This window comes from Bos grunniens, chromosome 7 (genome assembly GCF_055505025.1).
Source record: "Bos grunniens cultivar Pamir isolate PY7600 chromosome 7, Bosgru_T2T1.0, whole genome shotgun sequence".
Taxonomy (NCBI): Eukaryota; Metazoa; Chordata; class Mammalia; order Artiodactyla; family Bovidae; genus Bos; species Bos grunniens.
Genome location: NC_141171.1, coordinates 89,336,093 through 89,355,354, shown reverse-complemented (window position 1 = coordinate 89,355,354; position 19,262 = coordinate 89,336,093). Strand labels below are relative to the sequence as shown.

General features: G+C 40.3%; 1 protein-coding gene across 14 annotated transcripts in view; it reads left to right on the top strand.

Moving 5' to 3' along the window:
* The window catches only part of LOC147369947 (uncharacterized), a 779,924-nt gene that overhangs the window by 406,877 nt on the left and 353,785 nt on the right, over nucleotides 1-19,262 (top strand). For 4 of the 14 annotated variants that reach the window (XR_015168161.1, XR_015168165.1, XR_015168181.1 and 1 more), the window contains one exon: nucleotides 4,594-5,901. The exons of 7 other annotated variants lie outside the window; for them this stretch is intronic. Coding sequence is in view for 1 of the 7 variants with exons in the window: in XM_086413018.1 (XP_086269144.1) it covers nucleotides 4,594-4,715 (122 nt within the window). In the remaining 6 variants the exon portion in view is untranslated. Of the gene's footprint in view, nucleotides 1-1,759; nucleotides 1,880-4,593; nucleotides 5,902-19,262 lie in introns of those variants that run through there. 3 more of the 14 variants (XR_015168184.1, XR_015168166.1, XR_015168162.1) reach the window with 1 other exon arrangement.

Genomic DNA, 19,262 nt, shown 5'->3' with positions numbered 1-19,262 from the left:
GACTGTGTATAAAGTAAGGTATGTGGCAGCAACATCTATTCTCTAAAGGCTTAAATTTGACCAATGATAGAGCCTCTTTTAAAAAAAAGATGGAATGAGTGTTTGGAAGAGAAATAAAGGGCAGGAGTAAATTCTCAGCATGGAGAATAATTAATGATGATTCTTATGACAGATGTTTATCTTATTTAATATTTATATTTCATTACTGATTGTATTTAAATGTTCTGTTTTTAAAATACTTTTTATCCAGAAAGTACTCAGTGCTGAAGGAACGAAGGTGTTGTCTAGCAATTACTTTGTTAGTTATCAATCAGTTTGAAGCTTTTTATTATTTTCTGTACTTGGTGAAAATGATTTCTCTGGAGAAGGCTGATTCTGTAGACACAGTTCAGGAAAGTGATGTTTTGGGGGAATATCTCTGAGGCTGGAGTTCTGTGTAGAATTCCTTAGAACCCATTCTACTACATTGTTGCTTCAGCAGCCCCACCAGGGTAGAAATTCAGGGGGAGATATTAACAAATGATCCAGGTTTAAAGTCTTCCTGCTTCAAGGGGCCTGTAGACAATAATCTTATCTATAATGCAATAGAATTTGGCAGTTTTAATAACATTTCTTCTTTTGAAAAATCCTATCTACCCTGGATTTCTGATAATTTCATATCTCTAGATCTTCAACCTGAGAGACTCTCTCTCCTTAGTGCTCATTTCTCTTCATACCCAGGAAACCTCTACTGTCTTCTCTTGTCTTTTGGAAAATCTCACACTCATGATTCCTCACTGTGTACATTTAACTTTGATCCCATTCCTAGGAAGCTGCACTTCTGGTAACTGGTGAAACTGGGATATGAATCTATGCTTGCAGACACTAAAGCTTAAGCTCTTAATCATGTCTTTATTCAACACTAACTTTGTAACTTCCGTATGATTATCATTGCTGATGTTTATTTAATGCCTGATATGTGCCAGGCACTGGGGTTGGGTTCTTTATATCTGTTATGCTACATTTCAAGCTGCTGCTGCTGCTGCTAAGTCACTTCAGTCACCATGTCAGCAGCCCAAGAGGCTCCCCCGTCCCTGGGATTCTCCAAGCAAGAACACTGGAGTGGGTTGCCATTTCCTTCTCCAATGTATGAAAGTGAAAAGTGAAAGTGAAGTCGCTCAGTTGTGTCCAACTCTTAGCGACCCCATGGACTGCAGCTTACCAGGCTCCTCCATCCATGGGATTCTCCAGGCAAGAGTACTGGAGTGGGGTGCCATTGCCTTCTCCGGACATTTCAAGCTAGCTATTCCATTTCACTGATGAAATTTTATGCCTTGGGAATGGCCCAAAAAGGAAGAGTAGGATTGGTTGTTTGCATTTTTGCATAGAGGGTGTTACTTTTACTCTGACTTTAGTTCAGTAAGATCTCAAAGATAGGCATAATTCTGAGGTGTGTTTATATGCTGCTGTCTTCCTTTTTAAGTTTCTTTAAAATAGAGTTCACCAACTCAAATTTCTACATTGCTAGAGCTTATAACATAAATGAGTAAATCAGACTTCAAGATGATAAGGACTGAGATTTGTGGAACATCAATACTTTATACTTCATATGAAGTTATTCAGGTTTATTTTGAAATGATGGACTTCCCAGTAGCTCCCACCATAAAGAATCTGTCTGCAATGCTGGAGACCTGGCTTCGATCCCTGGGTTGAGAAAATTCACTGGAGAAGGGAATGGCAACCCACTCCAGTATTCTTTTTTTTTTTTTTTTCACTCCAGTATTCTTGTCTGGAGAATCCCATGGACGGGGAGCCTGGTGGGCTACAGTCATGGGGTCCGAAAGACTTGGACATGACTGAATGACTACTACTACTACTAATTTGAAATGACATTGTACAGGTAAGTGTGCATGCACACACAAGCATTCACACACATGTGCACACACACACACTCAGGTTAACATTTTGCAGCCTTTTGAATGATCACTTTTCTCTTAAGCGGAAGTTATACAGACTAGATACAGAAATGTATAATTCCATTTTGGGGTGAATGTGAAGTCATTTGTTGCATATATTCATATTTAAACCCTTAAGAATAGTCTGGTGAATGCCTGGCAATCACTTTAAAGGAGTTACTACTTTGAATTGTTTCACTTAGGTGTTAATGATACACATACACCTTAGTACTTTTTTTTGAGAAGACACATCATGACTTCCTTTCTTCTTTTATCAGCTGATTATAATTTATAGCCTAAGAACACAACGGTTGCCTCTCCATGGGAGGACCACCAAGCATGCAGCGTGGTGCTCCCTCCTGTGTGGACAGTCAGTAGGCCGGGCTCTGGCCCTCACTGGGGAAAGCCTGGGCAACTCCTTTGCCACCTGGGTTTTCAATGTGGCAGATGGGACTGCATTGTTTCAAAGTTTCAATCTGGAGAATTCAGACATTAAGGGTTAATCTACATTTTAAAATAGCTGTCTTTGGAGGAAATTATGCTATAAATGAGAAACCTGTGTGGAGTTCTGGGTTCTCTCTTTATGTTAGCTTTGGCAGGGCCAGGAGTCTGTTTTGATGATAAAGCCAGCATTTGAAACCTGGATTTTATATCGCAGGAAAACTAAGCAAATTTAAAACACTCCACATTTGCCTTTTGACACCCCATAACCAATAGATGAACTTTAATTTCTGGGAGGCCTCCCAGTGATTAATGCCTTTCCATTTATGACGTGAGAAGAATGAGCCGTATGTTACAGTTGGTCTTCTGTCCGTTTCTGAAGAGCACCCGTGCCAGGATTTTGATGTGCACTCGCGTTCTGGCACCAGGTTTCACACTTCTCACCCAGCACAGAGCCAGCTCACAGATCCTGTTCGGTACAGCGACTCCAGACACACAGCCTGAATTTGAAGGCGGCCTCCTAAAATGTGGCAGGCACAGTCTCTCTCTTCCTATTTGGAGCCCGTCGCGTGGGGCTAGGACCTCTCTCAGCCTGCCTGCAGAGCAGCCTTGGGAAAGTGGTGTTTGTTAGCTGCTCAGGGAATCAGTCTCTGTGAAGGTGAGGGCTTGGTGCTACACGGCTGCTTCATAAACCTTTTCTGTGGCCTATACTTACTCTTAAGAGAAAATTGTTATACATTCACATTTCCATTAGAAATCGCCTACTCTGCTGTCTTGAAAGGGGAGCTATAGAGTAAATCCACTGGGGACTTCCTTCATTCCTACATCCTCCATAGGAGAGAAATGACATGCACTAAGCCATGGCAATAAGCTGTTGATTTTTAGTGTTGTTCAGCCGCTAGGTTGTGTCGACTCTTTGTGACCCCACGGACTGCAGCTCACCAGGCTACTCTGCCCTTCACTATCTGGTGGAGTTTGCTTAAATTCATGCCCATTGAGTCGGTGATGCTACCTAATCACTTCATCCTCTGCCTCTCCCTTCTCCTTCTGCCTTCAATCTTTCCCAGCATCCATGCTCTCCAAGTATTTTTGGTTCTTCTCCCTTTAAGAGATTTGGTAGAATAGTATTTCCTTCTTCTTCTGCAGCCATGTATCTTGCTTTGCTCCATAAAATTTGAGCAGAAGAGACATGTGTTACTCTGCACTGTGGATGTTAAAAGCCAGAGTGTGATTCCCCACTTGCTTCTCTTGCTACTGCAATGACTGAAGAAGCACAGGTTGAGAGGAGGTCTCAATCAGCCCAATTCCCTAGTCACTGGGATGAAGAGAGAACCCTCAGCTCACTAGTGTTAGTCTTGTAGCATGAGCAGGAACAACATGTCGGTGTGTTAACTACTGATTTGGGGATTTCTTACTATTGCAGAGTGACTCATACTGACCTAGAGGCCTTGTTAATGGGACAGTAGAACCACAGTCTTGAAACTTGAACAGTGCAGTGCCATTTCCATTTCTTTCTCATCTCACTTTCTCTTTTAGGCATCAGTAAAACAAGTGAGTTTCCTTCATTTGGCAATGAGACAGAGTCAGTTCCTGCAGGTCCACTGTCTTCTAAATTTTCTCCCTGTGACAGGCTAGAGATACCAAAGTCTAAATTCAGAAAGGAGATAGGAGAACCTGCATTCTCTAACTAGCTTCACCATTAATAATTTTACAATATTTTGATCTCATTTAGTTCTTACATTTCTTCTCATATGGGTTTGGAAACAAACACGAGGAGAAGTGATGATGGCTATTGTCTCAAATTGCCAATACCTACAAACCTTGGTTATTTGTATAGAGTATCACTTTGTCATATCCATAAATGAAAGATGTAGACATAATATTTTTGTTGTTGATTAAAAGTTCTGAAATGGTGGCAGCCTCATGGTTTACAGGTACGGTAGGCAGGAGTCTATCGTGGACCCTAAACGTCTAAGTCCCTGATGTGTATGCCCTGGATCCCATTCCCTTTGGAGTTTAAATGCAAATACCATTTATGTGTAAATGAAATATCCCTCCCATGGCTATTAGGTTACATTTTATGGCAAAGATTGGGAAGAATTTGCCAATGCAATTAAGATTCCTAATCGGTTAAGTTTTGAGTGAATAAAAGGGGGATTATTCTAGTTAAGCCTAACTTAACTAGGTGAGATTTTTAAAGAGAGTTTATGGTTTACAGATAAAAGGACTCAAGAGTCACTTTCCTCCAGCACCAGAGGAGCAAATAGCCATGTTGTGAACAGCCCATGGAGGAGGCCACGTGTTAAGGACCTGACGTCAGCTGCTGGTTTCTCAGGGTAGTTCCTGCTGACATCTAACAAGAAAATAGGGACCTCAATCAGAGACAAATTCTGCCAACAACCTGAGGGAACTTGGAAGCAGATCTTTCCCTAATTGATTCTCCAGATGAGGACAAAGGCAGCCAGCATCTTGATTGAAGCCTTGTGAGACTATGAGTAAAGGATTTAGGGGAAAATGTGCTAGACTCCTAATCCACAGAAACCGTCAGGTAATCCATTTATTGTTATGTTAATCTAACAATAAACTTGAATTTACTGTTAGATTATTTTATTCATTTATTAATGAATGTGTGACAATTCATTCTGCAACATCAGAAAGCTAGTACAGAGGGAACCTGACCTGACAGTTTTTTTCTTGAAATATCTGCAGTGTTGTTTTAACAGCAAATCTTCTAGGCTTGTCCTGCTATCTCCTTAACTTCCTAAAACCATCTTTAACTCCCACGTGGAATGATGAGATTGGAAGAGGCCCTCACTTGGTTGGATGGGGCCCTTGATGTCTTCAGCAGGCCTCCAGTCACACCCCTGCAAGCAGCCTTGAGAGAGCTTTCTGGTCTCCAGTACCTTTGGATGCATAGCGTCTACCTTCGCTACATCAGAAGTGCTCTTGTCTTTACATTGGCGTCATCCAGTAAGAGTCATGAGAAGCTGGGGAAGCACCTCGAAGATTGCGGGATACCAGAGAGTATGCAGCATGTCTCAAAAACCAAATGCCAGGCCCCTTTTGATTCTGGAAGGAAACTATAATGATAAAGAAATATCCATTTGACTCGTTGGAAAGTACTTGTTTTTTTAAGGTAGGTGTCAATGTTAAAATGTGTACTTTCATAATATGCAGCACAACCAGACAGAAATGAGCCTCAGTGCAAAAAGGAGAGAGACTTTTGTTTGTTTTGCTCATTTTGGCAGTGTATTTTTGAAGTTGATAATCCGAGAGGAAAGAACCAGTTTCATAAAGCACTGTTTGAAGTAAGTAACTTCTTTATAAATGTCAGTGGTTTGGCTTGTTACATTTTGTGTAAAGCTATTTTAATGAAAAGAGATAGAAACAAACAGAAAGGCAATATATGATTAATAAGGATTTTTATGTCAATTATATAGAAGAATGGAAAGGCACCAAGAGATTTGGTTTTCAGGAAAAACCGTGCAGATTTGCCAAAGCTGGGAGAGATGGTTTTGAGGAAAAAGAGAGAAAAGAAGAAAACTTGGATGTGGGGAATGGATTATATCCTTTTAACTGGGAACAAAGAGGCACGTGGCCACGTAGCCTAGAATGTTCCATCAGAGCTGTGAAGAGCTCTACTCCAGGTGAATTTATCAACAGGATCCCACTTTAAGGTAATAACATTTACGAGGAGAAAATTCAGAGTAAAGGAATTCAAAGGCCTTTAAAACAGTGGCTTCCTCCACAGAGTTTGTGAAGGCTTTTGCTCAGAACACTGATAACATAGAGTGGACAAATAGGACTTACGTGTAACATTCTTTGAATTTATGGCATGAGGGTTTCCAGGAAGCTGAGTTGTCACTTCCGCATGGATTGATTAGATAAATGTAAACTAAGAAATATGTGACTGCTAATCCTGCAGATGGTCACTTCTCAGATGCAGCCCCACGTAGTGCTAGGAAACGGCCATTACTGGCTTTCTTCACTCCTGGTAGTCATCCTAGGATTTATAGGTAGTCTGGTTTTTTTATATCATTTATTCTGCCCTTATCATTGGCTTCCCTGGTGGCTTGGACAATAAAGAATCTACCCGCAATGCAGGAGAGACAGCTGGGTTTGATCCCTGGTTCGGGAAGATCCCCTGGAGAAGGAAATGGCAACCCACTCAAGTATGCTTGCCTGGAGAATTCCCTGGACAGAGAAACCTGGCAGGCTACAGTCCATGAGGTTGCAAACAGTCAGACATGACTAAATGACTAACACACAGACATATCATTGGCCAGGGAAGGGGCATCAGCCTGGCAGGGAAACTGGCTTGATACTCTGAAAACAGTGGTCTTTAATGCATCTTACTCTGGGTGGTGACTGTTGGCTCCCACCAGCTTATATAAGTTTGCTGATTGATTTTCTTTGGTTATTGGCCATCTTTTAAAAAAAATTTACTTATAAACTTTTATTAAGGATGGCATCTAGTGATAACTAAAAATTTCAAAGAGATGATTATCTGTAATGAAAAAAACCTTTTTTAGAATCGATTTCTATTTTATCTGTATTAATAGTAGAAAAATCTCTCAAGATGATTTTTAGGGATATGGGAGAGGTGAGCTGAAAGCTGAGATCATTAGGACATTATGAAAAGATATAAGGCTGATGGTCTTGTTTTGATCACCTTTTGTTCCCCCATCGTATGAAGACTCATTCCCTGATTTATAGTAATATTATGCTGGCCATTTACTATTTTAAAAAAGTGTTGCTTTTGCTACTTAAATTTGCCAACCCAGTAAGTTTTAATTAGATGGATACAAATCCAATTATTTAACTAAAGTATGAAAGCAGGATCATGTTGTGAAGGATCCATGCACTTATTCCTTCAAGGTATAATTAAAGTTTAAAGACAGTGTTCATTAAACAAATCTCTGCTTGAGCAGTAGGCTAGACTTTTGAGCCTGGGATCTATGTATACTTCTTTTCTTGTCACATTGGCCATTTTTGTATCTTTTCCCCATTAAGAACAGGGGTCTGTAATGGAAAACTCTACCCCTGAAAGGCTGCCAACCATCTGCAGTAAATAAAAAATAGTTTCTCACAAAGGCATATAGTTCCCATTGGGGTTTATACCACTTCGTCCTCTATCTGAGCTCTAAACCAAATGAGAGGTACACAAAAGAGTCAGGCAACTGGAAATAAAATGACCAGTTTTAATACTAATAATACTGTTAGAAAACAAGATTTAGACAGATGACTAATCTGTGCCCCAGAACTTGGCATATCCATTCACCTAGTCAGAGACACCCTGGAAAACCACAGCGTTGCCCACGAGAACGATTTATTTACTGTTAAGCATCCTACAAGTGGAGAATTGGCCCAACCATATGCTCTCCAAACACAGGTTGATCCCAAAGGGAGGGGGAGAGGGAAAGAGTTGAACTACTCACATATGGTCCTTTCTCACAAACTGACCAATTTGTACAGCTTCACTTCCATAACTGGCTATATAATTTGTTGGGCCCAGCACAAAATGAAAATGCAGGATCCCTTCTTTAAAATGTTTTAACAGTTTCAAAAGGGACAATAGAGCATTGACTTAAACATGAGTCTTTCTAAATGTGAAGCTCTGTGTAAATTACAGATCACCCATACTTGAAGCCAGTCTTGTTCACATCTTATCAGGAAGGACTGAGTAAGGAAATAGATGGAATGCAAAAAAAAAAAGTATTATGAATTCATATCTGTCTAACTGGACACAAAATTCAAGTATAAAGGAGGTTGCCTCAAGCAGTGACATTTCCAAGCCTCTGTTCACTTATCCCTTAGGCTTAACTGTCACACATATGGTGCACTAGAATTGAGAGAGTCATTTCCTAGGCAGGTTGATAAGGAGTCTAAGGGTCCCCAAGGAGAGAGGGGTCTGGAATTCTCAAGGAGGAAGAAAGGACAAACTTTTTTTCTTTCTCTACATTCCTTAGGATTATATAACAATAATGTATCCTGCCTAAGGACAGTCTTTGGATTAAACCTTCCGTTATCTTAAAATGTAAATTATGGGAGTAGACCTGGTCTTTACAAGGATGTATCCTGCCTGAGGACAGTGTTGTCTTAAAATGTAAATTATGGGAGTCGGTCTGATGAGGTCTTTACAACCTCCAGACATACTTTGGATTATATAACTTCATTGTTAACACTAGCAAGTGGGTACTCTTTCTGCCCCCTTCTGATGCCTATGTCAGAAGCTTTCTCTATCTCCTTTATACTTTAATAAAACTTTATTACCCAAAAGCTCTGAGCGATCAAGCCTCGTCTCTGGCCCCGGATTGAATTCTTCTCCTCCGGGGGCCAAGAATCCTGGTGTCTTCGCATGATTCAACAACAACCTTTCAGAATGCTTCTATCAGGCTAGGAGAATAGTAATGTCCTCAGGGAGTTCTTGCTGTTATAGCCATGGGTGTGCTCTTCTAGTACCAACCACTATTGTTTTATTGATCCTTTAAGTATACAATGAAAAAATTACTTAAGGAAGCTTTGAAATGAGTCAGAATCACAACATAAAATAAGGCTACTTTGTACTCAGGCCTAAAATTTTTCTCCTTTGTATGTATCCCAAATTTTGTGAAGCCACATTCTTCAACAAAAGTATAAGAAATTAGGTGGTAAAATCAAACTTCCTCTTAAAAATATTTCAATAATAAAATCCTCATACTACAAAAACCTGTATAAATCTATAGACCTCTCCTGTTATATGGTTCCCAGGGAAAAATTAATGTTCGAACAGTTGAGTCCCAAATAAATTAAATTCTAAAACTAATATAAAAATAATCAAAGTCTGAAATCAAAAACTGATTCTTGTTAATTAATTAAGACCAAAGAAATTAAAACCCATATGAATCTTTACCAATACCTATGTTTTTTCAGTATTGACTAGAGGGGTTCTCCAAGAAAAATAAAATGAACTTACCAGTTTTGTAATTCAGAGAAAAAATTTATTTCACATTTTAGGAAAGAAAACATAGCTTGAGAACAGCATTCCAGAGTTAATTTTAAATTCAGTTCAGTCACTCAGTTGTGTCCAACTCTTTGCAACCCCATAGACTGCAGCATGCCAGGCTTCCCTGTCCATTACCAACTCGCAGAGCTTGCTCAAACTCATGTCCATTGAGTTGGTGATGCCATCCAACCATCTCATCCTCTGTTGTCCCCTTCTCCTCCCATCTTCAATCTTTCCCAACATCAGGGTCTTTTGAATGAGTCAGTTCTTCACATCAGGTGGCCAAAGTATTGGAGTTTCAGCTTAAGTATCAGTCCCTCCAATGAATATTCCAGACTGATTTCCTTTAGGATTGACTGGTTTGGTCTCTTGCAGTCCAAGAGACACTCGAGTCTTCTTCAACACCATAGTTCAAAAGTATCAGTCCTTCAGTGCTCAGCTTTCTTTATAGCCCAACTCTCCCATCCATACATGACTACTGGAAAAACCATAGCTTTGACTAGACAGACCTTTGTTGGTAAAGTAATGTCTCTGCTTTTTAATATGCTGTTTATGTTGGTCATAGCTTTTTGTTCCAAGGAACAAACGTCTTTTAATTTCATGGCTGCAGTCATCAACTGCAGTGATTTTGGAGCTCCCCAAAATCAAGTGTGTCACTGTTTCCATTGTTTTTCTATCTATTTGCAATGAAGTGATGGGACTGGATAACATGATCTTAGTTTTCTGAATGTTGAGTTTTAAGCCAACTTTTTATTCTCCTCTTTCACTTTTATCAAGAGGCTCTTTAGTTCGTTTTTGCTTTCTGCCATAAGGATGGTGTCATCTGTGTATCTGAGGTTATTGATATTTCTCCTGGAAATCCTGATTCCAGCTTCATGAAGTCCAGCATTTCACATGATATACTCTGTATATAAGTTAAATAAGCAGGGTGACAATATGCAACTTTGATGTACTTCTTTCCCTATTTGGAACCTGTCTGTTGGTCCATGTCTGGTTCTAACTGTTGCTTCTTGACCTGCATACAGATTTCTCAGGAGGCAGGTAAGGTGATCTGGTGTTCCTATCTCTTTAAGAATTTTCCAGTTTGTTGTCATACACACAGTCAAAGATTTTGGCATAGTCAGTAAAGCAGCTGCTGCTGCTTCTAAGTCACTTCAGTCGTGTCCGACTCTGCGACCCCATAGACGGCAGCCCACCAGGCTCCCCTGTCCCTGGGATTCTGCAGGCAAGAACACTGGAGTGGGTTGCCATTTCCTTCTCCAAAGCATGAAAGTGAAAAGTCAAAGTGAAGTCACTCAGTCATGTCTGACTCTTCGAGACCCTATGGACTGCAGCCTACCAGGCTCCTCTGTCCATGGGATTTTCCAGGCGAGACCCTATGGACTGCAGCCTACCAGGCTCCTCTGTCCATGGGATTTTCCAGGCAAGAGTACTGGAGTGGGTTGCCACTGCCTTCTCCCCATAAAGCAGAAGTAGATGTTTTTCTGGAACTACTTGCCTTTTCAATGATCCAACGGATGTTGGCAATTTGATCTCTGGTTCCTCTGCCTTTTCTAAATCTGTCTTGAACATCTAGAAGTTCACAGTTCACATACTATTGAAGCCTGGCTTGGAGAATTTTGAGCATTACTTTCCTAGCGTGTGAGATGAGTGCAGTTGTACAGTAGTTTGAGCATTCTTTGGCATTGCCTTTCTTTGAGATTGGAATGAAAACTGACCCTTTCCAGTCCTGTTGAATTTTAAGTAGAATATTCTATAAGTTTTTCACAGAGAAAACTGAATAACATCGGACATTGAAAAGTGTCAAAATCACATTTTCTTACGTGTCATGTGGGATTGCCATTTTGACCACGTGACAGAAGACTATGAGTACTCCCTCACCCTGCCATCATCAGGGAGTAAACAGAAGGAAACCTGATTCAAGGAAGGAGGGTCTTCTCTTTAGGAATGAGTCAGAGGGGCCCTGGGGAGGCCATGAGTCCCTCTGAAACAGAGAGTGATCTCTTGTTATAGGATCAAGACAGAGCCAGTGCTCTGAGCTAGTGCTCCCTCCCTCCCTGAAAAGTGTGGAACAGTGATGAGACACAGTGTAGCCTCTGTGACAGTGGAAGAGTGACAGGACCACATGCTCCTTTTGAAATATGACAGAGTCTTGTCCTTCAGCTCCAATGGGAGAAAATGGAGGTCTCACCAAAGATTGTTGAATTTCGGTGATGGTCAACGGTGGCAGAAACACGTGTCTCCAACATATCAGTTAGAAAATCTTCCTTCTTTAAGGTGGAGAAATCTGACCTCTACCATTGATAGTATGGCAGAAACAATTACAGTGGATTATGTAGACCAATGGAGAAGGCAATGGCACCCCACTCCAGTACTCTTGCCTGGAAAATCCCATGGATGGAGGAGCCTGGTAGGCTGCAGTCCATGGGGTCGCTAAGAGTCGGGCACGACTGAGTGACTTCACTTTGACTTTTCACTTTCATGCATTGGAGAAGGAAATGGCAACCCACTCCAGTATTCTTGCCTGGAGAATCCCATGGATGGAGGAGCCTGGTGAGCTGCCATCTATGGGGTCACACAGAGTCGGACACGACTGAAGTGACTTAGCAGCAGCAGCAGCATGTAGACCAAAGTAAGAGCCGTTAGTTATTTTAAAAATTCTTGCTGAGAGATCTCTGGAAGTGAATGTTATTCTTCTGATAGATAAAATGTGAACTAAATTTTATTTTTATCTAATTATTAAATAATATGTCCATTAGTTACAATTAGAAGGCATTTGTGTGGTCTAATAATGAAAGCATTTTTCCATCGGTTTATGCTTATTCACTTTAGTGTTTTCTTCATTGTGACAATGTGTTGTCAGTTGTGTCTCAGGCATTTCTGTCCTTGCCCCTTATCTGCATTTTTGCTGTGGGGAAGAGAATGATGTTTGTTTCCTCTCACCTTCTATTGCATCCTCCTGCATTTTTTTGTGGCAGGCCTGAATCCCAAAGAACGTGGGTCATAAAGGGAGAGTCACGGCTGCAATGATTCCTTGTGTCTGAGGCTCTGTCCTAGAGGCAGGAGAAGTGTGTTCAGCTGGGAGAGTGAATCAATTCATGATGAATTCAGCAGCCTCTGCCCTTTGACCCTTTTCTGCATTATCAGGGGCAGTCTTAGAATGCCTAATGGTGATAGTGGTGAAGGGGTGAATGGGAATAACGCCTGTCCTCTGAGTCTTCAAAAGGACATAAAATGTAGCCGATAATGACCTTTATTATTCTCAGAAATAATTTTTGCTCTAAGACAGAAGAATATCAATATGAGGGAAACGCTACTACTCATGAACTGTTAAGGTCTTTCTGCTCTTGTATATTCAAATCACTTGATATCTGCTGCTTTATTGATAAATCCTTACAGGTTTTATAGCACTAGGATAATCATATACAGTTGACCTTTGAACACAATGGACTTGAACTGCATGGGTTCCCTTAAATAAGATTTTTTTTTCAATAGCAAATACTATAATACTGCATGATTTGTAGTTGGTTGAATTCATGGTGTTGAGCCACAGATATGGAGGTTCTGATTATAAAGTTACATACAGATTTTCAACTGTGCAGAGGGGCGATATCCCAATCTCCATGTTTTCATATCAGCTGTACATTCTGAATCAAATCCATGTGGTTTGAAGCAGATTTAATGTGTGGCCATTCAACAAATACAGTCCTTGCAGATTTTCAGATATCAAGTTGCCCATAAAAGATTGTAGAATTCAAAACTTTCCTTCTTTGCACTCTCTTCTTCAGGTTTTCTCATTTTATGTAGAAAGATATAACCAAAACATGCCAGAAAATGTAAATGCTGGAACAACAGCTAGATAAGCTCAAAAAATTGGCTGTGTATTTATGTCATTGCAGTATCCAAATTTTAGGTAGGTAGAATAGGGAAAAGGAGTCCAAAATGGCGGTGGCTAAAAGACAAGGAAGGTCAAAGGAAGGGCCAAGGACCAAAGTGAAGACTTCAGGCAGAACAAACAGCACTCCTGGCTAAGCCCAATTTGCATAGGGCAGGCCCAGGTGGAGGAAAAAAACATATAAAAGGAGGAGCCAAAGAGCTTTCTCACGGACTCTCTCTCCCACGTGCGTGCCCTCTTTCTCTCTCTCACTCTCACTCTCTCTCTCTCTCTCCTGCCATCTTCTAAATAAAATAGAGCTGTAACACTGATTTGCCAAAGAGCTGTAGCACGGTTTGTCCAAGACCCGAGAGCTGAGACGCACTGAGGGCTTTAATGTCCGTCGCTCCAAATCTTTGTTGTGACGAGACAAAGAACCGAGGAACATACACTCGCGTGACACAAACAAGCAAAATCATCACCAAACCACGTTTAAGTACAAAGTTCCTTATGCAAGAATTTAAAAATGTTCACCTTTTATCGCTCCCCTTTCTTGGCATGTGCCTTTCATGTATAGATGGTCGTTAAGCCCAACAATTCCTCTGGCATCTCTCTTCTCTTTTTCATTTCCCTCCTGCGATTCAAGGCTAAGCCCTTATAACCTTATGTGCACCCTCATATTAGTCTCCTAACAATGCTTTCAACTTATAAGTGTCTTGGCCGAGGACTCCAGTTTAGACTGGTGACACAAAATCCTTTGCATTGTAGTGGACTCTGAAGTCCCTGGTCCAGGCATTTCATCATATTTCCTTTTCCCTGGCAGTCATCAATATATAATATGTCATACAATTTCTTCTCCTCCAAACCTTGCTGTTCAGTAGCTCCTTTTTGGAAGCCCCTGTATCATAAACATATTAGACCTTTTGATGTTGGCTGTGTGGTCATGGATAGGCACAAAGATAGGAACTATGAACATAAAAACAAGAAAATTATAAAGAATTGATATGAATGCCATATCTGTTTCTGAATGCCATCTGAGATGTTAACTGAAAATATATATTTGACTCTATTCCTTGGCATTTATTTCAGAAGCTCAGGTTCACCCATTCTACCTAGGTTTTCAGATTTCACCTTATTAAAGCCTAGTTTAGAGTTAGCCCCACATTTAGGAAGAATCACAGATATCCCCTGGGGCTTTACTGAGTCATTATGTCTCTTAGAACATGCAAGCAGAAGTGAGACTCAAATCCCTTTGTAATTGTCCCAGATAAATCCACTCAGGATTTTCTCACCTCTTGCTTTATATTGTAGTCTTATCTCCTGCTCTTCCTCTAAATCAATGGATTTCAAGCCATGCTCCTTACAGCACAGTGGGATGTCTTACCCCATGGGTGTACAGCAGTGAAGGAGAAAGTAAAGTGGTACCAAACCAGGCATAAATGTTATGCAGTTGTCTCACTGACCCTTAAACCAAAGTAACTGTGTTTTTGTTCCATTGTATTTTCTTCCGTTTTTGTATATTTGATTTGAACAAAGAAATCTGGATCCTGCCATTCCCTCAATAATCATTCCAAACTTTCTTTTGACATCAAAATTTCTTGGGAAAAGGTGTATATACTCTGAATGAATTGTCCCTTTGAAGGTCAGAAATGCCATCTGCTTTTCCAGTTAGCTTTTGTTTTTATCTTTTGCAACCACCTTTGACACCACTCACCATTCTCAGTCATGACTCTCCCTCTCACCATTTCCAGGATGTAGCCCTATGTCTATGACAATTTGTGCTCCAATTGTTTACATGCCCCTTCCACCACATACACCCCCACCTCCCGCCCCCCGCTCACCACCACCATATCATCAGTCTTAGGCCATATCCTCTAGAAACAGAGTCTGAGATGGGGCTTATTAGTCAAGAGATTTACTGGAAGTGCTCTCAGGAGTTGCTGCTGCTGCTAAGTCACTTCAGTCATGTCTGACTTTGTGACCCCATGGACTGAAGCCTACCAGGCTCCTCTGTCCATGGGATTTTCCAGGCAAGAGTACCAGAGTGGGTTGCCATTGCCTTCTCCAGCTCTCAGGAGTTAGGGAAGTAGAACAGGGCAGAGTAAAATGCTAAGCAAAAACATGGCTTCAGTTTGAGACCAACTTCAGTTTGATCCTATGAAATGCTCTGCGGCACAAACTGAACCACTCTGGTTTCTCTTTGAGGCAAATGACTCCACTTTTATACCCAAGATTTTTGCCAATAATTACAGTCATAGGTAGGTAGGTTTAGTTGCTCAGTTATGTCCAACTCTTGTGACCCCATGGACTGTAGCCCACCAGGCTCCTCTGTCCATGGGATTCTCCAGACAAGAACACTGGAGTGGGTTGCCCTTTCCTTCTCCAAATCACAGTCATAGGGAGATGGATACTCCAGTCAGTAAAGGGATCTGCACAGGACTTCATCAGCCTCTGCTGTATCATCTTTAGCTGTGTCCTCTTTCCCCTTGATTTATCTCCCTTAAAGTGATGTACTGAACATTCTATGAATACATGTAAATATTTGCTATGTGTATGTCACTAACATCTCCTCCCAACCGTAGATCTTCATTTCTTAATTCATTGCACATTAGATGTCCTACAAAGTTCACATTTTCAGAACCAAAATTAGTTCTCATTATTTTATCTTCCCGAACTGAATTTGCTATATTTGTAAATGGTATTGCTACTCTTTTTGGTGGGGATCAAAATATTTTAAACTATCTATTATGTTTTCTTCCTAGAACATCAAATTCCATCATAGGAATTTGACAGAAATTTGTCACAGGAAGTTCTTTCTTCTTGTTTACTTCCCACTTTTAATTCCTTGCAAACTACCAGTAATTCCACTACCTTGCCACTTTTAGTATTTGTTCATTTTCTTCAAAGCTTTAAAGGCTTTTCTACACATTTGCACTTAGAAGAATTAATGAAGAAATGAGGGAATGAATAATACTGAGCTTGCTTTCTCTATTCTTTTCACTTTTACCTCCCTTTCTTTAATCTTTGAACATACTTTTGCTGAGTTAACTTTTCCAAGTGAAACTTCTTCAACCTCTTTCCTCAGGTCACTTTTTTGTACTTTTCCAAATGTGGGCTTCCCTAGTAGCTCAGCTAGTAAAGAATCTGTGTTCAATGCAGGAGACCCTGGTTCAATTCCTGGGTTGGGAAGATCTCCTGGAAAAGGGATAGGTTACCCATTCCAGTTTTCTTGGGCTTCACTGGTGCTTAGCCAGTAAAGAATCTGCCTGCAATGCAGGAGACCTGGGTTTGATCCCTGGGTTGGAGAGAATCCCTTGAGGAGGGCATGGGAACCTAATCCAGTATTCTTGCCTGGAGAATACCAATGGACAGAGGAGCCTGGCAGGCTACAGTCCATGAGGTTGCAAAGAGTCAGACAAGAGTTAATGACTAAGCATAGAAAATGCTGTTCAGTTGCTAAGTCATGTACAACTCTTTGCAACCCCATGGATAGCAGAATGCCAGGCTTCTCTACCCTCCACTGTCTCCTGGAGTTTCTCAATTTATGTCCATTGATTAAGTGATGCTATCCAAATATCTCATCCTCTACTGCCCCCTTCTCCTTTTGCCTTCAGTCTTTCCCAGTGAGTTGACTCCTTGCATCAAGTGGCCAAAGTATTGGAGCCTCAGCTTCAGCATCAGTCCTTCCAGTGATTTTTCAGGGTTAATTTCCTTTAGAGTTAACTGATTTGATCTCCTTGTAGTCCAAGGGAGTCTCAACAGTATTCTCCAGCACCATAATTTAAAAAAACATCAATTCTTCAGCTCTCAGCCTTCTTTATGGTTCAACACTCACATTAGTACATGACTATGGAAAAAAAAAACATAGTTTGACTCTCTGTACCTTTATCAGCAAAGAGATGGCTTTGCTTTTTAGTGTGCTCTCTAGGTTTGCCATAGCTTTCCTTCCAAGAAACAAGCCTTCTTTAATGTCATAGCTGCAGTTTGGAGCCCAGGAAAATAAAATCTGTTACTGTTCCCACTGTTTCCTCATCTTTTTGCCATGAAGTGATGGGACCAGTGCCATGATCTTAGTTTTTTTTTGAATGTTGAGTTTCACACCAGTTTTTTTTCACTGTCCTCTTTTACTTTCATCAAGAGGTTCTTTATTTCCTCTTCATTTTCTGCCATTAGAGTGGTATCTTCTGCTTATCTCAGGCTGTTGATATTTCTCCCAGTAAACTTGATTCCAGCTTGTGATTCATCCAGCCCAGCATTTCACATGATGTACTCTGCATATTAATTAAATAAACAGGGTGACAATGTACAGCCTTGACATACTCCTTTGCCAATTTTGAACTAGTCAGTTGTTCTATGTTCTGTTCTAACTGTTGCTTCTTGACCCACATACACATTTCCTCTTAAAATGAAGACAATTCTGTATTCTTTAATGAATATAACATTATGTATTTACTTAAAATCAAAGAGTATATTGTGGTTTGATGCTCAGGATATTCTGTCAGGTTTCTTTTCCCTAAAGCCCCTCCCACTGATCAGCTCTGGTCTATATAGGGAGATTTGATTAATTCAGTATAATGCTAATGCATCTCCCAGATGAAATAGAGAATTAGGATTTAGAAATGAATGTTTGGTTACTTCTAAAATTGACAAAACACCACTTCTTAATGAAATGACAGTGGACAAGTTTAGTAATTACTCTCGAATGGCCAACAGGTACATGACAAATGCTCAACATCACTAATCATCAGGGAAATGCAAACCAAAACCACAATGAGGTATCACCTAATACCTGTTGTAAGGTTAACCTAAAAAAGACAAGAGATAACAGGTGTTAGCCAGGATGTATAGAAAAGGTAACCCTTACACACTGTTGGTAGAAATATAAATGGTTCAGTGACTATGGAAACAATATGGAGGTTCTCAAAAAATTAAATTAAAACTATGTTCCAGCAATCCCACTTCTGAGTATATATCCCAAAGGCAAATGTCAACAATGCAAAAACTGCAATTACTTTTGCACCAACCTACTAACATGGAGAATTTCACTTCCAATAATTACAAACTAGTTGACCCAAACCAGTCTTTTATCTGCCAGGAAAAAAATGAAGAACCTGGTCAAAGTGTTTAAGACATATTTTTGAAAGTATTAAAGAGCTCATAAAATAATGAGGAAAAGTCAGGCCAAGATTTTGGAGAACTCAGAATAGTGACTGAAAATTGTCTTTGCTTTGGGGATATTTTCCCAACCTGAGAGAGGCAGCTGCAAGCTAAGTGGTGATCTTTTGGTGATCTCCTGGATCTTGGAGGACAGAGGTCAAAGCTGGAATCCTGCTAAGGATGGAGACTCTGGCCTCAATTAACACCAGATCCATAAAGAGCTATGACCTCAAGGAAGTGTGAATGAGAAGTAAATCTGATAATCATAAGAGGTTGCAGCCAGAATTTTATCATTTAGGGTGAAGGAAACCCTCTAACAGTTCCAAGAAGCTATCACGGATAATCCCTGGAGGAAGTTATCATTATCTTAGATATCAAAGTCTTCTCCCAAACAGTTTATTAAATATAACTTTTATCATACAACTAAAGATAGTAAAGCAAGTTCTAAACATCAAAAATAACATATAGTAGTACCAAGCCCACAAAGACATGGGAATTTGGAACTATTGGACATGGCTAATAAAACACATCTTACTGTGGTTTTTAAAAAAAATGTAAGATGGAATGATTTGTGAGAAAACTAGAAACTAAAAAATGACATAGGAGATATTAGTACACACCAAAAATGGCCAAAATCCAAAGCACTGGCAACACCAAATGGTGGCGAAGATGTGGAGCAACAGGACTGTCATTCACTGCTGGTGGGAATGTAAAATGGTATACAGCCACTTTGGAAGACAGTTTGCCAATTTCGCACAAAACTAACCAAACTCCTACTATTCAATCTAGCAATCTCACTCCTTGGCATTTACACAAAGGAGCTGAAAACTCATGTCCACACAAATATCTGCATGCAAATGTTTATGGCAGC